This window comes from Montipora capricornis, chromosome 14 (genome assembly GCF_036669925.1).
Source record: "Montipora capricornis isolate CH-2021 chromosome 14, ASM3666992v2, whole genome shotgun sequence".
Taxonomy (NCBI): domain Eukaryota; kingdom Metazoa; phylum Cnidaria; class Anthozoa; order Scleractinia; family Acroporidae; genus Montipora; species Montipora capricornis.
The window spans coordinates 38,493,361-38,512,672 of record NC_090896.1 but is presented as its reverse complement, the minus strand read 5'-3'; the positions used below and the strand labels follow the sequence as shown (position 1 = coordinate 38,512,672).

The 19,312-nt window shown below is 41.7% G+C and overlaps 1 protein-coding gene and 1 long non-coding RNA gene across 2 annotated transcripts in view; one reads left to right on the top strand and one right to left on the bottom strand.

Moving 5' to 3' along the window:
- LOC138032750 (fibrillin-1-like) overlaps positions 1-19,312 on the bottom strand; it is a 51,200-nt gene that overhangs the window by 3,447 nt on the left and 28,441 nt on the right. The window contains exons 13-17 of the mRNA XM_068880461.1: positions 19,142-19,264; positions 5,259-5,381; positions 2,359-2,481; positions 1,496-1,618; positions 1,004-1,126 (exon numbers count right to left, since the gene is read on the bottom strand). Coding sequence (XP_068736562.1) covers positions 1,004-1,126; positions 1,496-1,618; positions 2,359-2,481; positions 5,259-5,381; positions 19,142-19,264 — 615 coding nt within the window. The remainder of the gene's footprint in view (positions 1-1,003; positions 1,127-1,495; positions 1,619-2,358; positions 2,482-5,258; positions 5,382-19,141; positions 19,265-19,312) is intronic.
- Positions 81-19,280, top strand: LOC138032751 (uncharacterized). The gene is made up of 3 exons (XR_011128448.1): positions 81-177; positions 9,750-9,856; positions 19,166-19,280. It is a non-coding gene; the product is annotated as an uncharacterized lncRNA (long non-coding RNA).

The window sequence follows — 19,312 nt, the reverse complement described above, 5'->3', positions numbered from 1 at the left end:
ACTAGAATGTAAATTATTCATAATTGGGCTAGTCGTGACCTCTCTTTGGTAACCATTTTCACATGCGCTTGCGAGATGGATGGAAGTACAGGTAACTCCCGTTTTAGATTTCCAAGAACAGTCGAAGACGAACTAATCTGCTTTAGTCAGTGAAGTTCGACCAAACGAAGTACAAAGGTAAGTGGGCAGTGGAAATTGTTCGAAAATGACAAGGGTCGACGAGAACATTTAAATTTCTGGATTTGGAAGTTGGAAGCGTTTTCAAAGATTACAATAGACCAATTTCGATACATTAATTAAAAGTAAGTTTTAAACAAAAGACTTCATCTCGAGGCTCAGAGGATCAAATGTAAGGATTTGTATGAGTTTACTCCCCAGCGCCTCCAGATGATGCCTTTTGTTTAGGACTGAATTTCAATCGATCGAAAGTGGGCTATTTTCATTTCGTGTACATGTATAATGTCGAGGAAAATGTAAACGACATTGATGCTTTATCACTGAACTCCTGGTTTGCCAAATTTATCCAGGAGGTGGCAAATAAGAAAGGCTGTCGGTATCCTCTACGAACATTGTATGGTATGCTATCTAAAGAGGCATTTAGCCATTTATAAGAAAGAATAATGTTAAAACGATCAGTATAGTTTAAGTTGATGACAATAAGTAATGTTATCATAGGAAAGACATCGTTGACGTCAACTATTGTCAACCAGAGCATCATTCCCTGTCAAAACAAAAGGTCTTTTGTTCCTGTGGTTAGCAAGTTTGAATAACAAAAGCAATGTTTGTAAACAGATATATTCCCTATATGTCTAGCTCCAAAAGCAGGCAAGATGAAAAAATCCCTCGCTGTGAATTTCAAATGAAAGGAAATGAGAGGAAACTTGTATACAAAGTTCTACGAAATATAATAGTTAAAATTCTAGTAATACCTAGATGAATGTCGTTAATATGTTTTCAGAGACGCTTTATATTTTAACTTGCAAATAATTACGTTTAATTTCACCTTTGCATATTTTCCCGTTACCACTGTACCCCGGATTGCAACTGCATCGGTAAGAGCCAGGCGTATTGGTGCATGAAGCTTTTATGTGACAGACACGAGAGGACGCAGCGCATTCATTAACATCTACAGCAAAAATGAGACAACATTAAGAACCGATTAAATGTAGTCTGTATTAACAGCCTTACTGTTCACCGGGCCCCCATTGTTTGATTAAATGAAAAAGGCAAAAAATAAGAAGGAAAAAAGTTTCTCTTAGGTGTGACATTGAGGATGAGGGTGGGGTACTGAGATAAAATGGAAATCGACAAACTCTTAAGCGTTAACGAGACAGACTGGGTGGTGGATGGGGGAAAGAAGTGTATTCATTTATATCTACAAAAAGCACAAAAGGTAGCTGCTAGTCCGAAAAAGCCAATCGCAAGCCAACTCGGTACCCTCTCAAAGAGTATAGCTTTCAATCATATGACCAAAAATTGACAGAGGTGTTGTTACCAGTACAGGTTTTTCCGTTTCCAGTGTATCCAGCCTTACACGAACACACATAAGATCCTTCGCTATTCTTGCAGATGGCGTTCAGGTGGCAGGGCGAGGTTGGTGCATTGCATTCGTTGAAATCTAAAACCACAATACAACAATCGTCTACCATGAAGTTAAACAAAAAAAATTCTTTTCACTTTTGAACAGAAACCATAACTGACCGCATGCTTCCACTACCACTGTTTCATCCGAGTCTGAAAAGTTGAACATTTCCTTATCCTTATTCATAGATGGCGCGTAAAGAGAAATGTTTCACCTGATGTTCACATAAGAAAACGACATTTAGTTAACAAAATTTATTCCCTTTTATAAGTTACAGATAATATTCCATGGAAAGATCGCCGACCGAATGGCTCTGTTGGTCGCATGATAAAAAATATAAAATAATAACTCCGGCCGAACCAGCACTCACAGTCTTTAAATTAATATTATATTAATGTAATGCCTTTGTAATTGTAATTACATCTTTAAATGGTTACACTCTCTAGCCTTTTGGGTTAAGGACGATAAACCGTAGGCCCTGTCTCACAAGCCTTCAATGTTCATAACCCTGTCGAACGTAAAATGACCCACACGTATTCAGTGGCAAAGTGTAAGGTGTGGAGTTCCCTTTGTTGTACTGAGCTAGAGGGCAAGTTAGAAAAATGTCAAAATTTAATTGCGTCTCCCTCTCCAATTATAGTTATCGTATCGTGTCGTAATGTGAAAAAAAGTGCGTTTCCCACAAAGCACGCTATCCAAGAAAGTAAAGGTAGGAAATTAAAGATATTGTTGAACATAAGAAATATCAAAATACTTTTTTTCTATCAACCTCGTACCGGTACAAAACTTTCCATCGCCTGTAAATCCAGCATTGCATGAACACTCATAAGATCCTTCGTTGTTATGGCATTCAGCTTTGACATGACAAGGCGAAGGCGCTGCTCTGCATTCGTTGATATCTACCAGACAAATGGAAATCATTACACCCGGGACAGCATTAGAGAGGCTCCTCTGTATTTTAGAACAGTTTAAGATTTCACTATTTTTAAACAAATCTGTCTATTGTATTATTGTTGTCTTAAGTGTTGAGAAGTCTTTTAAAGTCTTTTGATAACAAATGAATTCTCTCTATATCACAAAATTTATGTTTCTGTACCACCACCATTTATTACCTTTGCCTTTTTAAAATCTACTTTTCACAAATAATCAAATACACAATTGTGACACTAGAGCTTCATATCTTCTTAGGCCCCATCATTAAGCAGTTCACCATACTCTACCAAGGACCACAAATCTGGAATGCTTTGCCACTTTCAATTACATCTCTTTCCAGTTTATCTTCCTTTAAAAAACAGTTTGTTGATTTTATTAAAATGAAATATTACGTAAGATAAAAAACCAAATAACATAAACTGTAAAGGCATCAAAATAGCAGTTTGAAGTTTCCATTTCGTTTTCTATGCTCACCTTTTGTTGTAATTGATTTCTTATTCACGTATCGCCAAGACCTCTCAGTATAAGCCTTATGGTTTTTAAAGGTCTCCTAGCCACTAACAGTATGTTTAAAGTTTATATTATTTAGTATTGTAGCAAATAAAAAAAAGATTGAGCCTCGTCCTGATTAGAGGAAGTTAACCTGTGTTGAGCCTGTGATCCGATCGAACACCAGTACCTGGTCAGCGGTCAACTTTAAAATAAGTCGAACTCGATGAGCTATAAACTTGAGACCACGATATGGCATACATTGCCGCATTGGCATACATGGAGGGGGTGGACGTGCGGACAGACGGTCGTATGATGATGTCATAGCTAAAACCAAAATGTTTCGCTCAGATGGGTTACCATATTTTCTTAATCATGGTGCTCCTCGCGAGCGCCTTCAGCGCGCGGAGCTCCGCCGCCACTTTATCAGCAACGAGTGGGAGGGTTTCATCAGGGGTTTCGAACACCGAGAAATAGATGAAAGCGTGAGGCCGCTTCGGCCGACTGCTTTTTTTGTTTCCAGGTGTTTGGAAACCCTCACCTGATGAAACCCGAAGCACGAGTTCTTGGTACGGCTTCTCAAAGAATCTATTGTTGTATTGTTGTAGTTTTGTTTATTCATGATTGTATTGTATTGTTTGCAAAATTAGAATGTAAATTATTGAGAGTTGGCCTGTTGGTGACCTTCTTTTGGGAAACTATTTTCGCATGTGCTTGCGGAATGGATGCAAGTTCAGATAACTCTCGTTTTAGATTCCAAGAAGAGTCGAAGAAGAGCTAGTCTGCTTTAGTCAGTGAAACTCGACCGACGAAGTACAAAGATAAGTGGGCGGTGGAAATTTTTTCCTTTAATGAAAAAGGACGAGGACATTTCGTTTCCGGATTTGGAAGTTAGAAGCGTTTTCAAAGATTACAATAGACCAATTTCGATATATTAAGGACGGTTCCTACTAATTCGCAGGTATTTTTGCGCGGTTTACTGAATATGCGAGAAAAGCAGATCATAACAAGTGTTATTGAAATCCAAAAAGAGAATTGGGGGTAACCACGCGTTTTTAGAAGATAATTAATCAACAATATTTGTAAAAAGTTTTAAAATACAAAGCAATGCATGGCGTTCTGTTCCAAATTGAAGCTTAATTATTTCCGAAAATGCGTGGTTAACCCCAATTTTCTTTTTGGATACCATTAGCACTTACTAAGTTCTGCTTTCTCCGCTTAGTTTTGAACCACGCGAAAATATCCCTGTATTAATAAGCACCAGCAATAGGAAATCTGAGTATCTCGAGATGCGCAGAACGTATGCGCAATAACAATAGTTAGAAACCCCCCTCAAAATTCGGTTTCAACAAAAGGCATCATCTCGAGGCTTTTGGATCAAATATAAGGATTTGTGCGAGTTTATTCTCCAGATCTTCGAGATGATGCCTTTTGTTTAGGACTGAATTTCAATATATCGAAAGTGGGCTATTTGCATCTCGTGTGTAACGTCGAGGAAAATTCTGAGGACACGGAGGCTTTATCATTGAACTACTGGCTTGCTAAATTTATCCAGGCCATGGCAAATAAGAAGGGCTGTCTGTATCCTCTACGAAGGTTGTATGGCATCACATGCTATCTAAAGAGGTATTTAACCATTTACAAGAAAGGGTAATGTAAAAGCGATCAGTATAGTTTGAGTTGACGACAATAAATAGCAGTATGGAGCCTTTTTACGCTTTTATTATTGTAATTTTCTGTAAACACACGTGTGTTTCGCTAAAAAAACACGGCGTGTCCACCTGACCAAAATAGGCATCATTTATTGGCTGTTGAGGTCTTGAATTATCAATAACTTTGAGAAATATATATATACTGTATCGTATTAGAAGTTTTGGTGTGTAGATATCGCTTAGTATTATTACGAGTTGTGCTGTATTTTGACGTTCCAGCTAGGCCATGTCAAAATCCAAAAACGAGTAGAAATAAATACTCACCGACACTAAACATCAAAACATGTAATAAGCTATTTATTATCCAACATTTTTTGCACTAAAGTTTTAGCAAATGAATTGTAAACAACCAAAAACATGTGACAGATTTTTGCGTAAGGGGCAACGTCAGCAGCTAAACTAGTCAAACCGGTTCTCCACTATACAATAACCATGTGTACAATAACTAACTGTACAATATCGTGGAATATTTAAACTCATTTCTCGCGTTTTCTCTACAATAACTGACAAAGTGGCCCTGACAGCTATTTAGACACTCTTACCAGTACAGGTTTTTCCATTTCCAGTGTATCCAGCTTCACATAAACACACATAGGATCCTTCGGTATTCTGGCATTTTGCGTTGACGTGACAGGGTGAAGGCGATGAACTGCATTCGTTAAAATCTTCAACAAAAATACGAAATCATTTAGCAGAGGAGAAGTTGATCACTCGCTTTCCAGTTTTGACCGGAAATGTTTACTTTACATATCCCCCGCCCCCAAATGTTGTTTTATCCTGGTCTTAACTTCCTCACCCTTATCGCAGAGGCAGTGTGTCCCAGTGATTAGGACGCTTGCCTTGACTTTCAAAGACCTCGGGTTCAAGAACCGTCCTCCGGCACCACTAGTTACATTTTATCCTGGTAGTCCCTGTTTCAACTTCTCGGCTGCATTTGGGACTCTTAACAAATTTGTTGTTCTCTTCTTTTGTTGCCTTGATTGGGTTACACGGGCACTAAAACCTCCCTCTGAGGACTGGTCAACTAAGTATTATGTATCCCAAAAGGGTGCCACCTGGATACAATTTCAACTTGGCGTTAACTAGACAAGATCCAAAAGCAATTAAATCCTTTCACGGTACCAGATGAGATGCCTGAAAAGCAAGGCGACAAGCCTCTAGACGAATTCCTAACTAAAGCTCGCACCCTTATTAATGACATTGCCCGTAACCCAGTATTTAAGGACGGGGCAATGGTATCAGGCTTGCAATCAGACAGGTTAGGAAGGATGCCATTTATAAAGTAAACCCGCTTACTTTTCAACGAGATTACGACCTATCAAAAACAGAGGAAAGCGCAAATGCAAGTTAACTCACGCGGGGAAACTGAAGCCAGTGTACGCTCTGTACAGAGCAAGACGAAACCTGGTACACTGCCCAACACAAACCGCCCACACTGCTCAGGAGTAGACGAGCTCAAAGTTAAGATAAACCAACACTCTACTCCCAATCCCCAGACACGTCGAGGTTTAAATTTAATCCCAACGGCTGCTTTATATGTGGTAAGAAACATAGAAGTTTTGATACGTGCCCATCCCTGCATGCCAAATGCCAGTGCTGCAATAAAACCAGCCATATGTCTCCAGAGAGTGTGCATGTATGAAGAAAAGACTCAAACAACTGAACAAAAATGTTCAAATCCCAGTCTGTAGAGGCCAGGACATCCACTTACAGTTAAACAACGAACAGATCACGGACCACGATGAAGCCAGCGTTGACTACTCCGACCTAATTACCGTAGTCCTCGGCATTATCACAAGGGGATTTTCAGTGCTTAGCGTTGGCCGCTACCCCGATAAACTCAATATCCAAATGAAGATAGATGCTGGTGCAGACACCTGTGTTTTAACTATGGATGGTCTGCAGAGACTTGGCTTATGTTTTGAAATGCAGCCATGTACCGCTGTCCTAAACGGCTGCAGAGGAACCTCCACCTGCAAATTCGGCGCTACCACCCTCAAAGTAACCTTCAAAGCAACTTATAACTCTCAAAGTTCATAATTGTTAAAGCTCCGGCCGCCGGTCACCCATCTGTGATCCATCGGTTTCCAGATTGCACAAGAATTCGGAATCATCAATATACACAACCAGGGGCAATTCAGTACCCAAACACTATCCCAAAAACAAACAGCTCTCCGAATTGCAAGCCTATCAAAGCCCATATGCTTTGGCCTAGAAAAATACAAAGATTTGTTTTGACAAGATAGGCAGTTCCTTGATGGCAAATACCATATATAGCTCATAGAAAACCCTAGGGCAGTTGCTCACCATACCCGTACAGTACCGATACGTATCATTCCTATCTACAAAGTCGAATTAGACAAGTTTCTCCCAGACGATATTTTGACGGGGGTAAGTCAACCTACCAATTGGGTCAACTCGATCGTTTGCAATGTCAGAGAGCATAGCCTGACCTTCTTTTTGTGCTTTTTAAAAATCAAAGCAATCAACAATCTTTGTTTAGTAACGGTTTAGATAGGTGAGCAGCCCAAGGATGGATAAGAGTTCCCTCGTGTTAGCTGCTGCAGATATGTTTCTAATTGCTACTCGCTTGTCAACCTCAGGGTGGATGCCTTTGTTTCCTAGTGTATGACCAATGACCAAAACAAAAGCATAGCCTGGCCTTCTTTTTGTGCTTAATTTAAAATAAGCACATTCGGCGTGAGCATCACTACAGTCACAGTATCAACGAGATCCTTCCCCATCTTCACGGGAATTTTTTTTTCCTTCGGTGGTTGGCACAAAATAGGGCACATCGAATTCGATCACGCGTCCAGCATGTTATGCACTTTCAATACGACCTACGGGCGGTTAAGTTTCAAATGCCTACCCTTTGGCATAATAGTGCTCCAATATGTCTTCCAGTTGTGTCTTCTTCATCGTTTTCGTGTCCAGAGAAGAAGAACACTACAAGGCCTTCTTAGATATGCTCAAAATGTGAGCACCAACTCCGAGAACTTCCAAAAAAAAATGTCAAGTTCTATGGTCATACACTAGGAAACAAAGGCATCCACCCTGAGGTTGACAAGCGAGTAGCAATTAGAAACATATCTGCACCAGCTAACACGAAAGAACTCTTATCCATCCTTGGGCTATTCACCTATCTAAACCGTTACTCCACAAAGATTGCTGTTTACCACCCTCACAAAGGAAAGTGCCCACCTTAAATGGGAGGAACACCAGAAAGGCAGAGCTCTACGCAGCACCGATCCTTCCTGTTATAAACCGGATCCAACAACGACCACACATCTGCAATGCGATGCTATCCAAAGTGGATTAAGAGCCTGGCTGCGCCAGACGGGTAAGAGCGGTCAGGAACGAATCCGTAGCCATGGCATCAAGATGATTAACCAGATACTCAGACAACCTCGTTCCCAAGGTCTCTCTTAATTCTCTGCCTCCATTGTCGTTGAGAAAGACACGGGTTCACGCTGGTCAAGTGGCACTCGTCGACAAAACACTAAGGTCTTGTTCTATTGGGATCAACCGTTTTTAGTTGGTTGATTTGGTTGCGTTTTTTCGTGTTCTATTGGGAAAAAAACCGTTTTCGGTTGGTTTGGTTGATCAACTTTTTCAACCGGCATCAAACTAGGTTGAAATAGTTGAAAAAGCATTGGCAGCAACTGCTGTCGTTTACGCAGGCCATTTAAAGTCGGCCGCGGATTCCTGCCGTGTTGCTTTCAGGCCTCAACTTGTCAACGCTGAGAAGTCTGGTGATAACTATTCCCAGGAGTTACCGCGTTTCAACCGAAAACGGTTGGAAAAGTGTTCTATTGGGAAACCTCAACCGCTTCAACCGAAACCAGTTGCGGTTGAAACGGTTGATCCCAATAGAACACGACCTAAGGTAGCGTTTTCTTTATATGTCATGTTTAATCCCGCAACTGGGCGAAAGAGTATTCGTTTGACAAGGAATTTGTTAAATAAGTAATCTTTATCTTACACTGTAAGTATCAAAAAGGTCTAAAGAGCGGATATATTCTCATGGGAGATGAATTCTCACAAAAGCGGTCAACCTAAATACAAGAGCTTTTTTGATCGACAAGACATCTTCACAAAAAAAGATTAATTTCTTTAGTAGCTAAAGTTGCTTCCATAGAGCAAACACTAACATAAAAGAATACACCAAACACAACGTTTTCTTGATAAAAATGTATCTTTTATTTAACCGCGGCTAGAAATATACACGCTAGTTAAGCGCTGTGCACTGGTGAAAAAATATCTTAACGACCTCGACAGTTTACACGACGTTGTTTAAATATAAATATCGGAAGTCAAAACTGTCAACTCGCTGTACCAGATTGTGACTTTAGGAATCACGTTGTTTAACATTTGAACGAAAAGCGAAAATCAAAGAACAAAATAAATACCTCCACATGTTAATAAAGGATGATCATTCTCGTCACCAGAGTCTCGGGTCGACCCAAGGCTCTGGGAAACTCTGCGTAGGAGAACGTGCGACGTACGGTTCTTACAGCCTGCGCCTGCTCACTCCTCGTGCTAACATGAATGCACCAATTAGAGACGCTTTTGATTGTTCTTCCCGAAAACCAACGAGAAGACACTTTGTTTCAGGGTTCCCCAGAGCTATTCTCTCCCTCGGTCAAGAGAAGAGCTCTGGGGTCGAGATTGCAGTTTGATTTGATGATTTGAGGTCGATACGTGACATGAGAACTTAATTAAGGTGATTCCCTTGCTTTGCACCGCGCATCTCATACTGCGCATAACATTGCGACTTAGAGGATGGCGGGGTTTCACGTTGGCCATCTGAAGAGAGGCAAAAAAGACCGCTTTTGCTGTTCAAGGGCTTTTGAGTGCAATCATGATAACTCTTCGCGGTTAAGAAGGTGATGTTTTGGAACTTGTTCCAGTCCTTTCGCGGAAAATTATCATTTTGAAGCCGAAATTGCCCCTTTGCTATACATTATTATCGTGTTGCAAAGAAACGAGTGCAGTGACCCCCCATTTTAAATGGTTTTATCTACTTGTTATAGGTACACGGCAAACATATTTTACGAAGAAAAAAAGGTGGATAGTAGAAGTTCTAGTATTACCTATAAATGACGTGAAACTGCATTTGGAGCCTGACACCGAGTGCAAGGTAATAACTTTTAGAAGTCCAATTTGCTTACATTTCTTTGCACGATTGAGCAATTTGAAATCACTTTACTTAACGATTGTAGCCCGGACAAACAAGCAGGTCTACGTTTTCAGTAATATTCAGTAGCTTTTGCCACATAACAACAATTTAAACGGTTGATCTAGGGAATACAGTGCGAAAACAAGCTCGGTGACTGTTACGAGTTCGAATGTTTTGAGGAAAGTTCGCTTGCAGACTAAACTGAACGCAGGGTTGTCGGAACAACAACAAGAAGATTTATTCCAAAAATGAACGTAGTTTCCACGAAGTAAACTCTAAATAACACGTACTCGATAAACTTACACGGCCTCCGCCAACTTGAATGCACACAGCTTCTGTCACACTTGAATAAACACGGCTAACGCCAACTCTCTTCGCTTGTGAAAAACTAGTTAGAAAAACACTCCACATAGACTCGTCTACTTATATACTCTGACAATAAACTTCTAGGACTTTCTAAATTAGTAATCGATCTAATTATAGAAGATTACAAAACACACCGATTTAGAAACGCTTACGTACAAACCTAAATATAAACAAACTACGAACTCTCGCGAAGGTTCTAGACAGTAACGCTAGTCACGCAACGCTATTTTTCGTAACATAACCCCCTCTTGAGAAGAAATTTCCTAAATTTCTACTAACAACGAAAAATTAGTTAAAAAGTACCAACTGAGGAGGCAGTCCAGTGTCTCTTAAGTTCCTCTACTCTACTTAGATAATCGGCTCCTACATTCTCAGATCCCTTGATAGCCTCAACTCTGAAGTTGTAACTTTGAAGAAACATAGCCCAACGCATTAGGCGTCCATTAGCAAACTTGGCACTGTTCATGTACTTCAGTGGCTCGTGATCTGTTTGTAGCACAAAGGGAACTCCATACAGATAAAGATGAAACCTTTTGAATCCCCACACAATAGCTAAACACTCTTTCTCGATGGTTGAATAATTACGCTCTGCACTTGACAATTTCTTACTTGCGTAGCAAACGGGGAATAGCTTGCCATCATGTTCCTGCATTAATACAGCGCCAATACCACTGTCGGAAGCATCAGTCTGCAGAAAGTAGGTTTTCCTTGAATCTGGTAGTCGAAGGACTGGTTCCTTTGTTAGGAGGGCCTTGATACTCTGATAGGCTTTCTCCTGTGCCTCACCCCATTCAACTTTGTTAGGTTGGCCTTTAGCGTGAGGTCTGACAGCGGGGCTGCTAATGCTGCGAAGTTAGGGATAAAATCTCTGTAATATCCAGCCAAATCCATAAACGATCTTATCTGCTTCTTAGTAGTTGGTCTTGGAGCATCTCTAATCTTCGTCACGTTGTCTTCATGAAGACCAATTAACCCTTCCTCCAAACGGTGACCAAGAAAATCAACGGTGTTGACTCCGAAAATACATTTAGTCGGTCTGATGGTCATTCCAGCAGCTAATAATCTTCTAAACAGCTCTCGAAGCGCCTTGATGTGCTCTTCCCACGTACGGGTGTGAACCAAAATGTCATCCCAATAAAATTCAACGTTGTCCAGTCCAAGCAACAGCTTCTTCATAGCTCTCTTTAAGGTCGCTGCGGAGTTGATCATACCAAACGGCATCTTCAGGAATTCATACGATCCGTCAGGCGTCACAAAAGCGGTCTTCGGTATATCCTCCTCAGGAATAGAAATTTGCCAGTAGCCCTTGCTCAGATCAATTTTGGTAAAATACTTGTCATCATTCAACTTCTGGAACAAATGCTCAGCAGTTGGCATAGGCTCAGGATCAAACACGGTTAACTTGTTCAGTTTACGATAGTCCACGCACACACGATTTGAATTCTCTTTTTTCTTAACAACTACCACAGGCGAAGCATAGGGCGAACTTGACTCTCTTATGACTCCCATCTTAATCATGTCTGTAATATCCTTCTTCAGCGATTCTCTTAAGCTATACGGTACTGGGTATGGTCTTGATCTAACTGGTTGGTCGGATGTAAGCTTGATATGATGCTGAGCCAAACTTGTTGTACCTGGGGCTTCTGTGAACAAGCTTTGAAACTCATTTGCAATATCCATGAACTCTGCTCTTTGCTCGTGAGAAAGGTTATCTCCTATGGCCACATCATTAACTGACTCTTTCGCGACATAACCACCAATCTCCAGAAAATCAATACTATCCACAGGGTCAACTTCTTCTACTTCGCTCTCAACATGTTCGTTCTTACAAATGTTAGCGTTCGTTTCAACAGCAACTGCTCCAACGGAGACAGGATCCTCTCGCTCAAAATACTTCTTCAGTAGATTAGCATGGTAAACTCTCTCTTTTCCTTTGACTCTCACTCTATAATCATTGAGACCAACTACATCACTAACCTCAAATGGACCTTTCCACTGCATTAGGAGCTTGTTGTGGTCGGTCGGTAGCAGCACTAACACTTTATCTCCAGGTACAAACTTCCTGACTTTAGTCTTTTGGTCGTAATAATGCTTGCCTTTGTTCTGAGCTTTCTGAAGCTCGGTGTGCGCCAGTTTGAGGGTATCTTCAAGCTTCTCGCGCAGCTCGAACACATACTGATAGCTGTTCTTTACTTCAGGCTCCTCCAGCTCCTTCGTCCAAAGCTCTTTGAGAATAAACATCGGTCCTCTGACAGCTCTTCCATACAGCAACTCAAACGGCGAAAAACCAGTAGACTCCTGAGGAACTTCACGATATGCAAACAGCAACGGGTTAATATAGCGATGCCACTGTCTTGGCTGTTCACTGCACAATCTCTTTAACATGCTCTTCATTGTTCCATTAAACTTTTCCGTCAGGCCATTACACATAGGATGATATGGAGTCGTGGTGAGCTGTTTAATGCTCAAAAGCCGTGTCACTTCCTTCATACACTCAGAGACAAACTGCGTACCAAGGTCACTCAAGATCTCTTCAGGCACTCCCATACGACTAAAGATATCCACCAACGCTTCTGCCACAGTCTCAGTATCAATGTTCTTCAGCGGGACAGCTTCAGGATAGCGAGTTGCAAAGTCGACCAATGTCAAAATATATCTATGACCGTCCTCACTCGGGGGAGCAATAGGTCCAACCAGGTCGATTGCTACTCTCTTAAATGGCTTGTCAATTAATGGCATGTTCTCAAGGGGAACCTTCGGTTCGGAACCCTTGTTAACTGTCTTCTGACATACATCACAGGACTTGCAATAACGAGTCACGTCCCCTTGAATGCCTGGCCAATAGAACGCGCTTTGAATCTTATCGGTCGTTTTCTTTATTCCCATGTGACCTCCCATGATCGATCCGTGCGCTAGTTCCATTATTCGACTTCTCAGCTGCACAGGAACCATAACCTGCTTCAGGGGTTTACCTCCGTTCACATAAGGGTGCTTGTAGACGCGGTACAGAACTCCACCTTTCACTTCAAATGAAATCTCAGCCTGGCCTCTCAAAACTACGTCGTCTTTCTCCCAAAATTTCTGTAGGCTCTTGTCATCACGCTGCATTTGCTTGAGCTTTTCTCTATCAACTACAGGACTTTCTTTGGTATCTGGTACCTTCAACGGAATATGTTCTCCAGCTTTCTTAGCTTGACTTCTCGTGGTTACAGCACAAGCTTCTTGTACAGGAACTTGCCAGCTTGGGTCTGGGTCGTCAGCGGCTCTTGCGCCTGGTACATTACCAATAATTAAATCATAAACAGCATCGGGAAGACACTGCGCTTCCACTTGGCCCTTGAGATAAGGTGTATCAACATCAATCTTTGCGATGGGAACTTTCCTTGCTGTATTGTCAATGAGCAGCATAACATTAAATTCGCCAGTAAACTGATTCTCAGACACAAGTTCCCTCTTTACTACAATTCCACTACAACCAGTATCTCTCAGGACATCAACAGGCTTCTCTCCAACTCTACCTTTCACGACAGGCATTTTACTTCTCACTCCAGTCAACGGTTCAATACAAGCACTACTCAACAATGGAATCTTCTTACCACAGGCTAACAGCAACTTATCATCTTTAATACAGGCCTTAATTTCTTCATCAGTAGGTTTAACCTCAGGTGGCTGAACTAAACAACTGGCACTCACTTGACCACGCTGCACAGGGTTACCATCCTTACTTTGTCCTCCTGATCTGCGTCCACCTGATCGACAGTTTCTAGCTTCATGTCCCTGCTTACCACATAGGAAACACTTTCTTGTTAGGGTTGGGCAGTTGACAGCTTTATGACCTCGGGTGTTGCACTTAAAGCAATGCAGAGCTGGTGGATTAATCTGCATGTTCTTGGCCTCTTCCCTCTCAGGCTGCACTGTTGGCTTTCTGCTCGCTGAGCTGAACAAATGTTTACCATGAGCCTCCAAGTACTGGTCAGCGATCTTCGCAATCTTTGCTAGAGTCTCAGGTGCCCTTTCTCGCAGGTGAATTGCCAAATCCTTAGGGCAAGAGTCAATAAATTGTTCTTTGACGATCAAGTCCTTAAGACCATCAAAGGTTCGTGCAGTATCCGAAAGCTCTAGCCAACGTAACAGGTATCTGTCCAGTCGCACAATAAACTGCTCCGGACTTTCGTCAACTTCTGGTTTGGATGCTCTAAATTTTCGACGATAGCCGTCTTCGGTAAGGTCATATCTCTTCATTAACGCAATCTTTACCCTGTCATAATCCTTAGCTGCGTCCTCCGATAGACGTGAATACACTTCTAGTGCCCGTCCAGACAACAGGGCACTGAGCTTCGATGCCCATCCATCTTTTTTCCACTTAGCTGTCTCGGCAAATCTCTCGAACCTCTGCAAATACGCGTCCAAATCGTCTTTACCATCAACAAACGAGGGGAGTTTAGGTGCCTTAGCCCGATCCTCTCTCACTTCAGGACGTCTGTCAGCATTCTCCACAGCCAAACGTGCAATCTCCAGCTCATGTTCTCTTCTTGCCGCTTCAATAGCCTCTTTCTGTTTCAACAGCTCGGCTTCCATTTCCAATTTTCTTAGTTCGCGTTCTTGTCGCCTAGTTTCTCTCTCTTCGTCTTCTCTTCTTCTATCATCTTCAAGTAATCGACGTTTCTCTTCTTTTTCTTCTTCAAACCGCCTACGTTTTTCTTCTCTTTCTTCCTGTTCCCTTCTTCGTTCTTCTTCAAACTGTCTGCGTTTCTCTTGTTTTTCTTCCTCTTCCTTCCTTTTTTCTTCCTCTTCCCTCCTTCTTTCTTGTTCTAACTTTTGTTGCTTCTCTACAAACTCGAGTAGCTTTTCTCCTTGCAATCCAAATTCTTTCCCCATCTGCAAAAGCTTTTCCATTTCCATAGCAGATACCACAGCAAAAACACAATATACTCTCTTTGTGCAGTTCTTCTTACTTTTTCTGTAACTCCTTCTTGAATTGTCCTTTCCTGGTTTCTGTAGTCAGCAAACAAATGAATTCCTCTCCCGGACAGGCCCCCAATGTTACGAGTTCGAACGTTTTGAGGAAAGTTAGCTTGCAGACTAAACTGAACGCAGGGTTGTCGGAACAACAACAAGAAGATTTATTCCAAAGATGAACGTAGTTTCCACGAAGTAAACTCTAAATAACACGTACTCGATAAACTTACACGGCCTCCGCCAACTTGAATGCACACAGCTTCTGTCACACTTGAATAAACACGGCTAACGCCAACTCTCTTCGCTTGTGAAAAACTAGTTAGAAAAACACTCCACATAGACTCGTCTACTTATATACTCTGACAATAAATTTCTAGAACTTTCTAAATTAGTAATCGATCTAATTATAGAAGATTACAAAACACACCGATTTAGAAACGCTTACGTACAAACCTAAATATAAACAAACTACGAACTCTCGCGAAGCTTCTAGACAGTAACGCTAGTCACGCAACGCTATTTTTCGTAACAGTGACCCCTACTTTTTATTTCGTTTTTTAAATTTCCTGTGAATGAATGTCCCAGATGGGGACATTTAACCGGGAAGCAACGTGTCCAGCAACAACAAAATTGATACAGAGATTGTAAACAGAATGGGAAAAGCCAGCACTGCTTTCGCAAAACTGCAAGATCGGCTATGGAAGAACAAGCACGTCTCTATAGATGTCAAATGGAAAGTGTGTAGGGCTGTGCTGTGGTCAACCTTACTCTATGGAGCTGAAACTTGGACCATCGGTCGTTACCAAGTTAAAGAACTTCACGCTTTCATGAGGCGTCATCTGAGAGCAATCATGGGTGTCACATGGAGAGACAAGATTACAAACGTTGACATACTAAATCGGGCAGGACTCCCATCAATGGAAGATATCCTTATTGAAAAAGGGCTGAGATGGTTAGGACATATCCACAGAATGGGAACCGAGAGGCTACCAAGACAGCTGTTGTATTCCCAGCTTTGTGAAGGGTCAAGAAATCGAGGTCGGCCAGAACTGAGGTTTAAAGACGTCATGAAAAGAAATATAAAACAGAGAAACATTAACAATAACACCCGGAAACAAACAGCTCAAGATAGACCGGTCTGGACAAGGAAAATAAAGCCTCCATAAACAGTCATTGTCGTACACGACCGACTGCAGAAGACAGATGATATGAATGGATGTCAATTGTGCCAAGTTTGAAAAAAAATCTGGATAGTACGTCATTTTCATGGGGATTACCTTAAATAACAACACACCGGCTGATTGCTGAACATGTTTGTTCCCCATGGATAAACGTCTCGCTTGTTTTCTTACAAGACAAAATCTTTTTTCCTTTAAAATTGTCGCAAACTATTAGCATTCTTCGTTGATCCGGACCTTCACACAGGTGAAAACTGAATAACGCGGGGATATTTCCTGTGGCGTCCGATCGATTTGACCACAACTTTTTGCCTTTCACGTCGAATTCCATATATGTAGTACATAAAATACTGCCGTCAAACGTTTTGTTGATGGTCGTCTGGCCACAAAATTAATTGCGTGCTGATTCCCTTCTTTGCCATGTCGACAAGGTCTACATTGCCACCCATCCCCTAATACACATTTGGTGAACCTTCCAGATTCTGGCAGACACGTGACCAGCTTGAACCAAGGTCTTTCTCAACGACAATGGAGGCAGAGGAGAGATACCCCTGGGAACGAGGTTCATACTCAGCCATTGAGAGGAAGTGCCTGGCTGTAACATTTGGCCTTTAGAAGTTCGAGTTGTATCTTCTAGGAAGACACATCATAATTGAAATCATTCATGCACTCGCATTCAAGCTCCCGCACGTCTGCCAAGCTTGCTGTTATGTTGCTTGGATTGCGAGATCGAAGACAAATACCGGCGCAGAGAGAACGTCGCTGTCGCTGATGCAGTGTCACGGGTGTGCCTGAAAAAAGGGATAACGTATCTCTGCCACTGGCTCGAGATACAGGCTCGATCATAGCAGAGTTAATCAACATTTTCTCCAGAAACCCCCAAGAGGGGCCAGTAAGACAACAGTTAATCAGCAGCCACCTGCGGGCCCACTAGAAGCCGCCCCACATGCACAACCTGCAACAAACACAGAGGGACCTGATATCACGGTAGTCCCCAATGACAGTATTGCAAAATCCTGCAGAGACACCAAAGGCACCGCAGTTGAAGGTTATAGAAGCACTCACTCCAGAACTGTACATAACGTTATATAATTGCAGATTGTACCAGACTACATAGTAGCTGCTGAACAATCAGAATTCTATTAAGGTTGCACGAAGAATTCACTAATTGGTCTGGCCTTTATAGTAAAATAAAACAAAGCGCTTTAAAGCATTCCTTAAAAGGAAGGCATCATCCTAAAAAGGAAGATGATCCCATAAGGCCATAGGGTGCCACGACCACGCCGGCCATATTGAGCGTTACCTGTTACAAATATAAAGAGAGACAACCAAAGATAAGCAAAAAGGAAAATAAAAATGAAGTAAACTCGTTTTATTTCCATAATATCTAAGAACAACAGGACAAGCAAGTCTTGAAAATCCTAATCGATTCTTGATTGGTTCCCTAAGTAGAGAAGTGCCAACTTGTACAGAGTTAATATTATTTTGGCGGGTTACTGACGTGAACCGATGATCAGAAATGCCGTTTTGCTGTCGTTAAGCCTCAGCATGTTATGACACATCCAAGCACGGACATCAGCAATGCACTCCTCCATAACTCGAATGGCTTGTTCTTGAGAGAATGAAGACGTAGGACGAAACAAAAGATAGAGCTACGGGTCAGTTCACCGACGGCAGGTGCTTTTCTTCCAAGTCAAACAGCCTAGAAGTGTACATTATGAATAAAAAAGGTACTAAGCGGCTTCCTTGTGGAACTCCACTAAGGAGTGAGAAGTCTCGTGATTGTTCGTGTTCGATGGTTACACGTTGCTTCTCCCGTGCATGAACGATTTATTCCAAGAGAGAGCGCAGTCATTAATGCCAAAGTCGCTTTCGAGTAGATTAGCCAAGATTGAGTGGTCTACAGTGTCGAGCGCAGCACTGAGGTCTAACAAGACAAGCAAAGTGGCTTCCTACCTGCCCATACTGAGAAGAATGTAGTTCTGTACTTTAAGTAAAGCAGTCTCCGTGGAATGATGTTTTCGGTAAGATGACTCTTTACTGGGCAGGGGAGCATGCTTAGAACAGTGGTCGAGAACCTATGTTATTACAGCCTTTTCAGCAATTTTAGAAACAAAGGGAAGGCTGCTAACCGGGCTAAATTATCTTTGATCTCCTTTTTGTACTGGCATGTATGCAGGATTCCGCTAGTTGTTGTAACTCCAGGTTCTTATTTCTTTCTACCTCACCTTGCTTCTACGACTGAGGACTTCCGATAATTCATAAAGTCTTAGGAGCGTTTCTTATCGTCTCGATGGTGCGCGTGAACGAACTCGACCACAAGGTCTGGGCGTAAGAAACAAGTCCCAACAAAATTTGAGGAACAGAGCTTGCCGCTCATAAGTGGTTTAAACTGACATTGCAAAGCTACATGTCACGAGTCATCACAGTACTTTTGTACTTTTGTTTAGTTAATGGGATTTGGTTCGCACACTTACTATTGTTTTATAAGTGGGGGGATGTCATAATACTGGCCGCCCAAGCCTGGACTTTGTTTTATGGCGGCCCCTTGATTGCTTTGTAGTATTTTAAATGTTCGAACAAAAGCTGAAAAGAAACTTTTCAAGGACATAAGAATTTCAAGTGAGAGGAAACTTGTACGAAACGTTCTACGTAACTTTACAGTTACAATTCTAGTAATTCCTAGACGAATGTCCTTAATATGTTTCCAGAGACGCTTGCAAATGATTATGTTTAATTTCACCTTTGCATATTTTCCCGTTACCAGTGTACCCCGGATTGCAACTGCATCGGTAAGAGCCAGGCGTATTGGTGCATGAAGCTTTTATGTGACAGACACGAGAGGGCGCAGCGCATTCATTAACATCTACAAAAGAAAAAAGAAACAACATTAAAAACCCCTTAAATGTAGTCT